This window comes from Pezoporus wallicus, unplaced genomic scaffold (genome assembly GCF_028554395.1).
Source record: "Pezoporus wallicus isolate ANWC-B61680 ecotype Strahan unplaced genomic scaffold, APGP_CSIRO_Pwel_v1 scaffold_2584, whole genome shotgun sequence".
In the NCBI taxonomy this organism is placed as follows: Eukaryota; Metazoa; Chordata; class Aves; order Psittaciformes; family Psittacidae; genus Pezoporus; species Pezoporus wallicus.
The window spans coordinates 1450610-1463844 of record NW_026642851.1 but is presented as its reverse complement, the minus strand read 5'-3'; the positions used below and the strand labels follow the sequence as shown (position 1 = coordinate 1463844).

Here is a 13235-nt window from a genome sequence, read left to right as displayed (position 1 = left end):
TCCCCCCAGAAGTAAAGGTCACAGAGTCACAGAATTGTTAAGGCTGGAACAGACCTCTGGAGATCATCTATTCAACCCCCTGCCAAGCAGGGTCAACATATCACACCTTAGCCCAATCCTGGCTTTTGACTGAGGAGAGGTTTCTTTTTTTCAGTGTCACCTACACCAACAGATGTCTTTTCTACAGAGGGGAACTCAGGAATTTGTTCTCAAGCTGCAGGTGTTTTTGTAGGCTACATGTTCCAAACATTAACTTCATCTTAACCTAACTTTGTAATTGAAGTTGAACAAGACATTTGATGTACTATGCTATTTCTGTAACAGAATACCTACCATGTGTGCATCTGTTCGAAAGGTTTATTTCTATCTTCATAAATACATAATTTTCTAAACACTGTGCAAGGCACCAAAAAATTAAGTAAAATCTTTTCTGTTAGAGTATTTTAATCTCTTTAAACTCAATGAAGTAAATAAGAATCTGAAACCACCTATTTGCCAATTACAAGCCAGCAGTTAAGGCAGGTACCATTGATACAGTGCATGAATTTTCTATTGCAGTTATTTAAACAAGCAGCGTTTTACTATAGAAGTGCATATACAAACTGAATTCCAAACACCAGCAACCCAAGATAGGCACCTAGTTATGAAATTTCCTTGTACGTGTAGTAGAATGCCAAAAGTTCTGCCATAAAGTGCAAAGACTATGGAGAATAACACTTTCTTTTGAGCATTTTGATACCAGTAACATAATACAACGGCTAAACATTTATAAATGTGGTTTCCATTACAAAAACATGTTCCACATAAAAGCTTCATAATACAATCCAGAAACAGACCTTGTGCGTGTACATATTTGAAAAGTCAAAGCTGTACTGGCATACTTAGGTACCGGGTATATATTTGCTGACCTCTACAGACACACACTGAGTTTATCACTGATTTCCATGTACAGTTGAAACCATTCCACTCTGAGCACCGTGATATCCACTGAGTTCTTCCATCTGAGTGACGATGTGCGACATCCGCCCTGGTGATCTGCAGTGGAGCACTGTCTATAAAATGATCTGGTTCACAGCTCTCACCCAGCCCTCCCTAGCAAACAGAACCTAAAATTAGTGTCTTCCCAATGCAAGCACATGTCAGATGTGGACAAATACATTCATGGTCCCAAACTTAAAACAACTGGTAAGAATTTCACAGTGATCTGGTTAAGGAAGCACAAAGACAAATGATTACATTTCAGATGAAAATTATCTTAAAACTCAAATGAAGCTAAACTGTTACATGATGAGAAGCTAAAGGAATAAAGTATTTACCAATTAGAAAAGTGGCTCTTTCCCAACTAATAACAAAAAACCTACGGCAATAAACTTAGGGTCCTACTGCTGCAGCAGCCTTTGAGGTAGGTGGTGATGGCTTAAATCGAGGTAGGTAAAGTCCAAACTTGTTTTCAATCCCTGCAAAAGTGGCAACTGCCAATTTATAACCACCAACATGGTCAGGGTTAGGAGCAGGGAGCGTGATCCTAGATTTAGGAACTGGCTCTGATCCAGCTGGTTTTCTGCAAAATAGTAAAAATAATAAATTAATTTCCGTGGAGTAAAATCAGTGCCCACAAAAAATCTCCTCCATAAACTAAGCTGAATGGGACATCTGAGTGTACCTCCCAGTAAGTAATTAAATTAAATGCTAAAATGCAATGAGAAATACCCTGGTTTAAAACCTTTCATTACAATTAGGCACCTTCATGTTGATTGAGTATGGTCAGATCTAGGTAAAATTTGTACTGCATTAAGCAAAAGTGCAATGTAGGGGAGCAGGGGTTTGTACGTCTCTGCTGCAGTGCACAACCAATCCAGGAACCCAGTAGAGTTTAAGTAATTTTTGTGGTGGCTTTCAAATTACCGTCCCCAAAGATTCATAAATGGCCTGAAGCTGCTCTCGGGATCACACTGAACAGCAATATCATCAACAAAGACAGGAAGCAGAGCTGAAGCTCCAGTAAACAGGTTTTGGTCTTGATAACACCTGTAGACTTTTTTGGATCTCAAATGCCCTGCCTAATGAGGGGCACAGCTCCTCCCCCAAACTAATGAGGACTAATGCAGAGCATATCCTGACCTGGCAGGCATCACAAAGGAAGTAGGGAAAAATTGCCAGCTTATGTTTCCCCTGCAGTTAAATCCTCAGCCCATTATTTAGCCTCTCACTGTCTCTGTTTACACTAGTACAGGTCCTCAACTTGAAATGGTGACGTAAAACACGGCAATGTTTTGCTGTGAAGCATGTACTGGAATATCATCCTCACCTCCACAAGTGTAGTGGCTTAAACAGTATTTACAAAGCCTTTGCCACATGTCCTCTGTAATAGCAAGACCCTGACTTTGACAAGCTGAGGAGCACCAAGACTCACAGTACCAAGCACAGCCTCAGGGTACCAGGCAGATTCAGACACCACATACTTACACTCCTCCGAAGTCCACATAAAACCATCTTTGCAGTAGCTCATAAGTCACCAGAGTTACACCAAACTGAGGAGAAGATCGAAACACACGAGCTTGAAAGAAAATAAAAGAGGTCCTCAGTGACAAAACCCACAACTGGAAATCCCTTTGTAACCAAAGCTCTTTACACACCTCCTGCTCCTTTCCACAGAGCCTTCGGACCTTCCTCTCGAAGGATCTTGGCAAAGCAGTCCACCACGCCGCTGTAGGTAGTCTGTCCTGCCCGGGCAGCCACCTGCAGTCTTGTTTTGATGACGTCTGCAGGGGTCACCAGGGAGGCTGCCGGCATACCTGCACAACACAGAAACCATCAGCGGGCATTCACCGACTTGCCACATACGCTACACGTCATTCACCCAGGGGTATCCCTGCCTTTCATTCTTATGTCAGGAGAATCCAGCCACACTGAGTTAAGCAGAAGCTGAGAAGGAGAACGAGCAACAAGAGGCAGTCACTGTGGATGTGGCTTCATCCAAAAGGAGCTTCTCCTAAAGGAACAGCCATATCTATCACATGCTTCCTGCCGAGCTGGGAGGCACTGGCTGGGTTTTTCAGTGCTAACCATAAACTTGCATAGTCAATAAGCACAAAGTTTTTGGAGGTGAGGTCGATCTTCCCCTTTCCTTTTCATGCCTCTCTGTGGCTTCCGGCATTCCGGCTGCACACTGTGCTAGAATTGCCTGCGCACACACACACATACCCCAACCCCTCACACAGCAATGTCACCGAGAACCAGATAATGCTGTGCATGCTCAGCAAGGCATGAGAGCGAAGGTTTAAAGAAAGGGTCATTCTTCTCATTAGGCATGGCAGACTGCTCGGCTGCAAAGCCACAGCTCAGATTCTCAGCAGAACACTTGGAGGAAGATTTAAATTTACACTGGCAGATAATCAACTGACAGCAAGAAAATACAAAATTGCCAATGGGTGGTATTTCTAAAACCATCTCTAGCCCAACAGGGGCTGCCCATGTTTAGAACTGAAAAAAAAGAAGCCAAAAGAAAAAATAAAGCACCAGGGCTGTACCCAGAAGACACTGTCTCTTATGGTTTTATTACTTTTCCATTCTGCATCTGTTCCAAACCAACTTGGTCAGATGTAGATGCATAAATCTTCTTTGCTTTTTTTTTTTTTTTAGTCTTAATAATTCTGTACCAACGTCTGTCCAAACCAGCATGGTCTGGCTTCAAGCACCAGAGCACCCTTCCTGCAGGCTGCTCTGAGAAATGTAAGCGTGTGCAGATCAACAAATAAGAACTCCTCCCCCTCCTCTCCCGGACCCCCCAAAATAACTCACATGCTGAACTTGCACAGCGGTCAGCCTGGCAGGCAAGTGCTAAAACCTGGCAAAGGTTTCTGAACTCCAGAAACACTGAAATTCCCTTCTGCTTAGCCTTACCCACACCAGGATACTGGTTGACTCTTCAATTTAAAGCCGGACTTTTGTCCTTCAAAAGCCAACCGGTGTTTTCAAGGAAAACCAAAGGACACACTTAGAAACTATTCTGTTCACTACATGTTGACTTTCGTCTCCTTATTCCTCATTCCTTATTACTGAGGATACGTTGCAGTTAAAAATGTTTTAATTCCTATTTTTAGGAGCTACGTGTACGGAAGACTTTACAGACCAACAGGAATTTACAGGTCACTGCCATGAGAAGCTTAGAATCACAGTAAGAAAAATGGCAGAGCAGGAGCTGACAATAAAAAAGAAGAGCAAGGGGAGGAAGTTAATGGAGGCAATAGGAAGATACAGCGAATCAATGAGAGATCCTGTAGCTGATGTTAGAATCACCTCAGAAAATGCCGCGTCACAATAGGTTGAGACATCCAGCTAACAGTGGGAAACCAGAAGCTAGATGACATGCATGTTGTATGTGTCCTTAACAGCAATGAAAAGGAAGAAAATACACTCAACACAAGCAACGCCCACTGGCAGAGGATGCAGGTGCACATCTGAGCACGGCCAGCTTGAATATCCCAGCAGCAGGGGCTGTGGAAAGGAGGAGTTTCCCACGCCCGGACAGAGCTCACACACACCTCTGAAGTCCATTGACCAGGCGAGATCCTCGGCCAGAGCAAAGACATCAGCCCAGGGACCAAGCCAGCGTTTCAGAGGTGATGAGGCTTTTGGTTCATCTTCCCCTTGACTTTCTCGTGACCAAACAACGCACACATACACCCCCACCATGCTTCACTTGTACCCAATAAAATAAATTCCTTGGTTTTGTAAACAGTACGATGAGTTTTGTATCTTTAACACTGTAATTTGTTCATGAGAGTTAACCTCGGATGGGATTCACAGGAAGCACTGGATAAAATTCACATTAGAGCTAGTTTGGTAAGCCATATCAGCAACAATAAAGACTGCTTCTGTGCCTGAACTTCAAAGGGATGGTTATCTCAGTCTGCAATCACCTGACAATGGCTAGAAAGAGAAAAATAGGAAAATCTAAGAAATGACTTGGCTTAAAAATGCCATCTTATGTTTCAAGTCTGTAAATATGATCTGAAGTTCAAAAATAGTTTTGTTCCATTAAAATGGGTGAGAAATAAGCTGGCTCTAAGCTCCTGTTGGGGGCTTGGAGGCTGGCTCTGGTTTGGGGTGGGGGAGGGGACAGGACAAGGGGTTTTTAGGCAGCAGTCTTTGAACACGGTTGGTTTTCCTAGCGTCAGGTCGATTCCTCTGGACTATGAGCTACTGAATACAGAGTTCTGTGCTTCAACAACACAAACCAACTGACCTTAGCTCTATTCTAAGCCCTGATACTGGCTATAAAAGGCCCCTGCTCCTTAAGAGACACAGCCCTGTGTATCTTGCCCACTAGCAGTTTCCCCCGGGAGAAGAAAGCTTAAATCAAATGAGAACACATAACTCAAACATCTCTCTATGCTGGATTTATGCCACTCCATCATTTTCCTCATCTGGCAGGTCACAGCAGCCTGTCAAGGGATCATGCTGGAGAACTCAGCTGCTGCTTGGAGAGACCAAGCAGCCCCCAAAGAACACAATAGAAATACCTGCAGATGGGACCCTCCTGCTTGCTACACGCTCCCACAAGGGTCCTGATGCACAAATTTTTCAATCCCATTTGCTTCCTAAGGGGAAAACCATGGGCACAGCAGGAGCAGGACTCTCAAGCTGCACATTCCAGAAGGCAGCTACCAAATGGTGGTCCCCTTTGGGAGCAGCAGCTGGGTGCCATGCCAGGAAGCATCTATGCAGCAGATGCAAAGTCAAGAAAAGGGTACAAAGAGTGTCTGTGTCTTTTCCCTTAGGCTCTGGTGCACTCAAGTTAAATGCATCTGTGACAAGTTAAGCATGATTTTGCTCTCCTATCTGCTGTGTAGCAAACTAAACCAAGTAAGTGCTCAAGATCACACTGGTACCTTTGTCGCATCTGAGTATGCCAGGACTCAGCAACCCGTGGCACAGCAGAAATGTTTTCAAGCTTCTCTGTTTTAGTATTTAAAAAACTGGTAAGGGTAAAATTCTCACGAAACCAAGTAATTGCATGGGATACTGTAGGTAGCAAGTAACTGTCATCATTTTGTCACGTTATGTCATGTACTCAGAGAGCTGTACTGCTAGCATGGCTTTTAGACTCCATGCACCAAAATTCAAGATTCCTTTGATCAAAGAATTTCACAAATGCCATGATTTTATTTATAAACCTTTTGAAAAAAACTTTCACATGTCAGTCAGACATAGCCAAAACCAGCACAGTAGCTTCATGAGGAACGATGTTATATGATAGCAAAACATCAGCACTTACATCTTTCCCTTTCTTTTGACTCCTGAATGTTATGATTATACCAGGATCTGACAGTATATTTTTAACCTCAGCTCAATCTACAGCATGGAAGCTTGCTGCTATTTGAGCACAAGATTGCAAAATTCAGTACAACTGCATATAGTTCTGAGCTTTTCCAAGTTCTCACTGCTGTAACTATTGCACTGCAGGTGCAATACAGTGCCATGCAGAAAAAAATTTGGGCACTTACCAGCTATTGATCCAGCCAACAGCAGATTTCCAGGGCTAACCCTCCCATCTTCATTTGCAAATGAAGCTTTCAAATGAGCATAACAAGGGAAGTAAATGGCAGAGAAGGGGATATCACGCAAAAAACACGCCTTAGCACCCTGCGTTGAAAAAGAGGACAAGTTTGGAGAATGATTAAATTTAACACAGTAAACTGAGTATCAGAGAACAGAGCAATATTGCAATTTTTTGTTTTGTTGCAAAGGGCTTATAGAAAAAGCAATTTATCCTCTCAAAATTTTGAGAGATTCATGTATTTCACCCTCTTGAGGAAAGCCTGTGTATTGTTTCTTGGTTCAGTAATTTCTGTCATTGTATTTATCTTGTCTACTTGTTCTCCCTCACTCCCTAGTATTGTAGTTATTTGCTGGTAACAGAGAAAATGTCATGTGTCAGAGTAAACTCTGATAACACCTTTGCAGAGTGTTAAATAGCTGACACTGCAGGCATACACCTGTAGTGGACGTTCAGGATGTGTCTGAAGTAGACTGAGCCACAGGACAGGTCTGTCCCCTTTCATTCCCACTTACAATAAATACTTCAGGGAAAATAGCGCCCTGTCCATGTATTTGCACAGGCATTGCAATTGAAAATGCAACAAGTATTGTAGGAAAGAGGGAAGCAAGAGAGAGGAGGGCCATAACACTAACCCTTTCATAGAACACTAACAGGATCGTTTACTTGTGATTTTTAAATTACAAGTTATCTGGGATACAGTTTGTTTCAAGCAAGTTTCAGCTCTTACTGTTAAATTTGCCTTACTACCAATTTGTCTAAGTGGTAGAAACAGCCAGTAATGTTACAAGTAATACAGCTGGTCTCAAGTCTAAGAGGGTTGCAAACTGGCAAGGGAAGTTTTGGGGTCGTAGCAAACCATCAGCTGATTTCCAAGCAGGGAGAAAAGCAGAAAAGCCACTGGGGAAGGTCAACCAAAACAAAATACCAGAAAATATCCATGCTCCAACAGCAGAAGGGACTTGCAGTCTACCCTTCCTCAATGTGGTGATCCAGAGGACACCAGAGCCTGAGCACGCCAGGACTGAGACCAGCAGGAAGGCCCAAACAGGAGGTGGCTTTGGAAAATGGATAAAATCGTTCAAGCTTGAGAAAGAAATGATTCATGAATGAGCCTAAGCCTCTTCTCTTTGAAGCATGGTGAAACTGCTTGAGGTTCATCCACAGCCCTCCTGGGGTGCCCTCGTTACTGTACTTTTCTTGCACACAGGTCTAAAGGGGCATGGCTCAGTGCCAAACATTTCACAGGGGACATACTAATAGCCACAGAATTCAATTAGATCTTATGATATGCCTGGATGTATCTGGAAGCCTAGCTTGTACTATAATACCAGTTTAAACATAGAGCTTATCCAAGTTGGATGCTGGTTATCAAGCAAAGACACAAGAGCTGCAAGGTGCCAGAAAAACTGCCTTTCAGCGAAGCAAGGCAGGGGTGGGCGAGCAGGATATGTGACAGGAAAACCAGGTCTTGCCAGACAGCTCTCAAGAGATGCTAATAAGCACACTCTGCAGTCAGAGAATGCCTCTGAGGAAATACAGATTTATCAAAAACCAGCCATTAGATCTTCTAGTCAGACCTTCCGTGTGTCACAGAGTCAGTCACCCAACGTGCTGAGCACAACCTGCCCTGCTCCAGCCCCGGCTGCTCTTCACTGCGCTTCCCGACTTATTTCTTGACATTTTCAGACGGAGAACTGACTGCCTCCCCTGACAGTCTGTTCGGAGGTTAATGAGTCCTGCTGTTCAGACCCTTTGCCTTGTGGCTCTGCTGGATTTGTCTGATGTATGCTGCCAGTTGCTGGTTCTCATTATGTCTTTCTAGATACACTAAGGAAAATGCCATAAAGGAACTCAAAGCGCTGCTGCTGCAGCCGCTCTGCTATGTACCCACGCCAAATGCGGTTATCAGCCACAGGACAAAGCGATGCTGGGCTGGATTCTCTTCTCAAAATTACCTGCAAAGCCCATACACTTTATCTGGAGGGCACACAGAACGTGAATCTTTTGTATTCACCAGAGACACGAGAATTCTGGCCTCTCCTGCCCAACAGAAACCCATTTTACAGTTTACCTTTAACCTTCACATAAAAAGAGAAGACTAGGGTTTAACTGAATTCTGCATGAAAAAAAAAACACTTTTGAATGATCAAATGTCTGCACTGTATTCACCTCGCAGAAAAATAATGAAACTCACTAACGAAACATTCACAGACCAACATGGTTTCTTCAAAGATATATTTTTAGAGTATGCTTTCACTCAGAGCAAATCTCCTCACTGCCTTTGCCCTCAGGACACATTACTTTTATTTTCTTTGCAATGCTGTCATTAAACACTGAGCACATTTTTTTTCCTCTGCATTTTTTTCATACTCTGAAATATCTTAACATAGTTAAAATAACTTACAGGAATCAGCAAACTCCAAATGCAAGCAACTCTTAACTCGAGCCAAGCTACTACTATTCTTCCCCCTTCATTAAAAGGCTCTTTTTCATGGGCAGAAATGGCATATTCTTAATATCACCAATAATATATGTTCAAGCACACAGAGAGGGAGGGATGTCCATCAACTTAGTTGGCTCAGTGTAAACAAAACCTGGATCAAAACTTGGATCCACTTTAATAATAACCCAGCTTGGCTCCCGTCCAGCATCGCAACAGTCTAAAGTTTCCCCCCATCGTTCCGTTTAAAGTCTGGGAAAGCATGTTTAAAAGCAGGCCTCATTTAACTTCAAGTTAATCATCCGCAACCAGCCTAGGCCAATTAGGAAGGCTTAGGGAGATTGGCCACAGTATCTTGAAAAGCAAAAGAAACATTTATTTTACTTCTCGCACCTTTTTGATGTGGACAACGTGCTGAAAGCCAAAAGGAGTTTTAATCAGTCCCCAGAAAGCTGTAAGGATCATCCGCCCCACGTTTATTCTGGCAGCCAAGGTGCAGACCTGCCAGGCATGAAATTGCTGGGAGATCCTACACACCGTGACATGCGCCTCCCTCACACAACAGCCAGTTGGCTCCCATCTTCAATCTCTTTAATAACCTTAAAGCTCTTAATCTCGGATAGTATCTCACTGAATAAACCAATGGAGGGAAAAAAAACCCTGATTGTCAACGATTCTGATAAATAAACCCAAGTCAGTGCCGGGGCAGGTTCTTTAGCATGCTAATTCCTGCTTATACCAGCTCTACCTGCAAATAAGGCTCTAAACAAACCATTTCTACTACAAGGGGAAGGTAATTATACTGACAAAGGCATCTCTGTGTCGGGTTGGGCAGAAGGAGCCGGCAGGTCTGGGAGACGCAGGCTTAACCTAGTCTCCTGCAGTGAATGCACATTGTCTAGTGCAGGGGGAAAAATGCCAGACTGAGGGGACCTAGCAGCATTCAAGACAACAGTGGTGCACCTTGTCTGAGAGGGTTATTTAATGCTTCTGGCACCTGTACTTACAGCCACCCCCTTTTTCTCCTTTACAGGTTTAGAATTTATTTGGCATGTATAATTGTTATTTTGATCCTATAGCTACAAACAATAGGCAGCATGTCATTTCTTGATCATTTTGCATTCTTCTTGGGTTTTACTACAGACTCAACCCTTTGGAATCAGAGCCCTAACAGCACCTAACAGGTTTTGTAACAGTCAGTCAAATATTACTGGCATTTGCTTTCAAGGGCTGTAATTTTTTATACTGTAAAATGACATTGCCTTTAAAGCTGCTATAGGGTTTTATTCAACTATATTTATACCAACCAAAATATGAAACTGATTTAGCGTATCAAGTTAGAGGAATAAACCGCCTGATTTTAAATGCTGCGCCAGAAACTCAGACTCAGTTTGCAGATAAAAAATACTGCACTTCCTAGCTGAAAGGCCCTTTTTCTCGGTTTTCAAAGAAAATTTCTGAAGAGCAGGTTCTCACATATGAGAACAGTCACAAATAGTCACAGTGGATGCAAATTAATGCAACCCAAACCTTTTACTAGTGCATTTCCTATGTTTATCATCCTGCTGTAAGCCCACAACTTCAAGAGGTGAAATACCTCAGCTGTTATCAATGCTCGGTATACATCCTGTCACCAGAGATTACACCTTCCAGGTCAACACACCAGAAGCGCGTTTATGAAGGTGTCAAACAAATGAAGAGACTTTTGGAAGCTTTTCCACTAGTTTTGGAAATGCAAATTGTGTTGGCAATATCAGCCACAGCACAAATCTGAGCTAAATACCTTCTAGCGATTGTAATCATTACTACAACCAACATATCCTTGTATCCTTTCCCTGAAGTATCATATACTAATGTATTATTTACCTTCTTCTTGGGATCACACAGTAACTTTGTTGTGCAAAATTATGCTCTGGCACTGTCTGTTATACTGTAAAGCACTATTCAGAATGATTACTTATAGAAGGATTAACATTTTATTAAACACTTTATGGCAGATATTTTATGGATATGAGTTTCTATGAGGTACAAAATAAGTAGCTGTACTTAGAGTACATATTTACATTAGCACTTTAAAGATGTCTTTCAAAACCAACACAATATAAATTCAACTGTCTTTAACGGGACTTTACGCATATTACTCTGTAAGACAGGCAGGAGACAGAAAATGTATTAGCTTATCTTGTACAATTACTTCAACATTCAACTGTGACCAGAAACTAAACGAAACATATTAAAACCACTGAAAACCAGAAATGTATCTTTTCCCATTTGTGCCAACACAAATGACATTTTGCATTAGGTTAAATTGTATTCTCCCTGCCTGGGATATGTTGTTTCTCTATTTTTAAGAATAGCTGTCATCTACAGAACATCTGTAGCTAAAGAAGAATTTACTAGTCTTAAGCTTGCATGCACTGGTGCTTTCACAGCAACAATTACTGGCAGAAAGACGACAAATAGAGGAAACAAATTCCTTCTGCAAAAGTGCTGGTTTGTGCCTCCCCAAAGAAGCAGCTGGGGCTTGAGAAGTACAGTGTTTTAAAATACTTATTTACACAAGTAGTTCAGAATTTTTGACAAAGGCTGAAAAAAAATATTTGCTTTCTAGCTTTAAAGAACTACAGGGGTTCCAGCCAGCAGTTAGCTTAACGAGCTGTACGTGTCAAATCATTTTATTGCTGGAATTCACATGTATTTCATTTCTAAGCTGCAGATCATTACAGAATTGCCAGTATCTGAACACCCAGTGAAGGGACAGTGAGTCTAGGAGGAAGCTCTGACTTTTAATTGTTGTGCTTACTATGACCCTTCTGTTTCTCCGGACCTACTGGTCTTTAGTTCTTGGTGGGGAAGGAAGAGAATCTAAACTATCTGACCTAGACCTCTATGCATCGTGATAGCAATTTTCCCCTAAATAAATACTCTTTGAGATAAAGAGGTACACCAAGGTAACACTGATCTTCAAGGACAGCCTCCTCAAAGCACTAGGATGTTCCAATTCACTGCGCAGAAAACTGAGCAACCATGTCAAAAGGCCAGCATGGATGAACAAGAAACTCATGATTGAGCTCAAATGCGGAAAATAAAAAGGAAGAAAAGGTGGGCATGGCCTACGCAAGAGAAATACAGAACCACTGCCTGGGCATGCAGCAATTGAGTTAAAAAAGCCAAGGGTCACCTGGAGCTTGACCCAGTAAGGGATGGAAAGGGGGAGTAGAAGGGGCTTCTGTAAGCACATGAGCAGCAAAAGGACAACTAAATAAATTGTGAGGCTGTTGCTCCATGGGGGCAGGAAATCACTTTTGCCTTGCTTTTTACTAGTAAAATCTGCCCTCAGGCCTCTCAGCTCCATGAGCTTACCAGAAAAGTCTGCAGGAGCACAGCATTACCTATAGACAGAGCACTTAAGCCATGTGCACATAGACAATCTGTGAGACCAGAACATATACCTTCAGTGAAGCTCAGATAGCTGGCTGATGTCATTGTGAGGCTGTTATTACCTTCAAAAGGTCGTCTCCCAAGGGGGTTCTGATGACTGGAAAAACATCACACCCATCTTGAAGAAGAGCAAGAAGGAAGATCTGGGAAACTAGAAGCAGTTTGGGCACACCTATGTCCCTAGGAGCTTTATGGAGCAAATGCTCCTGGAAGCCATTTCCAAGCATATGAAGGGCAAGAGATAGGTAAGGAAGAGCCTATATGGATTTACCAAATTGCAGCTGACCACCCTGTTTGCCAGACTTGTGGATGAGAGTTCAGCAATGGATGTTGTACACCTTGACTACAAGAAAGGATTCTGAGATTGCACATGAGCTGGACTCTCAGATTAGTGGATGATACTGCACTGGGAGAGTAGATAGTGTGCTATAGGGCAGGGCTGCTACTCAGAGACGTCTGCACAGGATGGAGAAACAGGTTGACAAGAACATCATTAAATTCAAATCAGCTAATGCAAAGTCCTGCATCTGGATTGGAAAGGCCCCTTGCAACAATACAGGCTGAGGCTGAGTGATCATCAGGTCTGCAAGTAGAGTGGAACACAGAGCAGAGATCTATCTCGGCAGAGTACTACTGTTTTGTGTCACTAGCACAATTAGAGCAATACGTTAACATGCCAATGAATGACTCAAATATTAATCTCACTAATTCAAAGGGGCATCAAAATTATGCAAGCCAGCTTCTCAGTGAACATCAAAGAGCTACTCATTTGGACTAGAATACCAGGAT

At 42.6% G+C, this 13235-nt stretch overlaps 1 protein-coding gene across 3 annotated transcripts in view; it reads right to left on the bottom strand.

Moving 5' to 3' along the window:
* Positions 1-343: 343 nt before the first annotated feature.
* SLC25A13 (solute carrier family 25 member 13) overlaps positions 344-13235 on the bottom strand; it is a 100097-nt gene continuing 87205 nt past the window's right edge. For all 3 annotated transcript variants that reach the window (XM_057432902.1, XM_057432899.1, XM_057432901.1), the window contains 4 exons: positions 6510-6648; positions 2637-2795; positions 2467-2557; positions 344-1561 (listed from right to left, as the gene is read on the bottom strand). In XM_057432902.1, coding sequence (XP_057288885.1) covers positions 1372-1561; positions 2467-2557; positions 2637-2795; positions 6510-6648 — 579 coding nt within the window. In that variant the 3' untranslated portion in view covers positions 344-1371. The remainder of the gene's footprint in view (positions 1562-2466; positions 2558-2636; positions 2796-6509; positions 6649-13235) is intronic.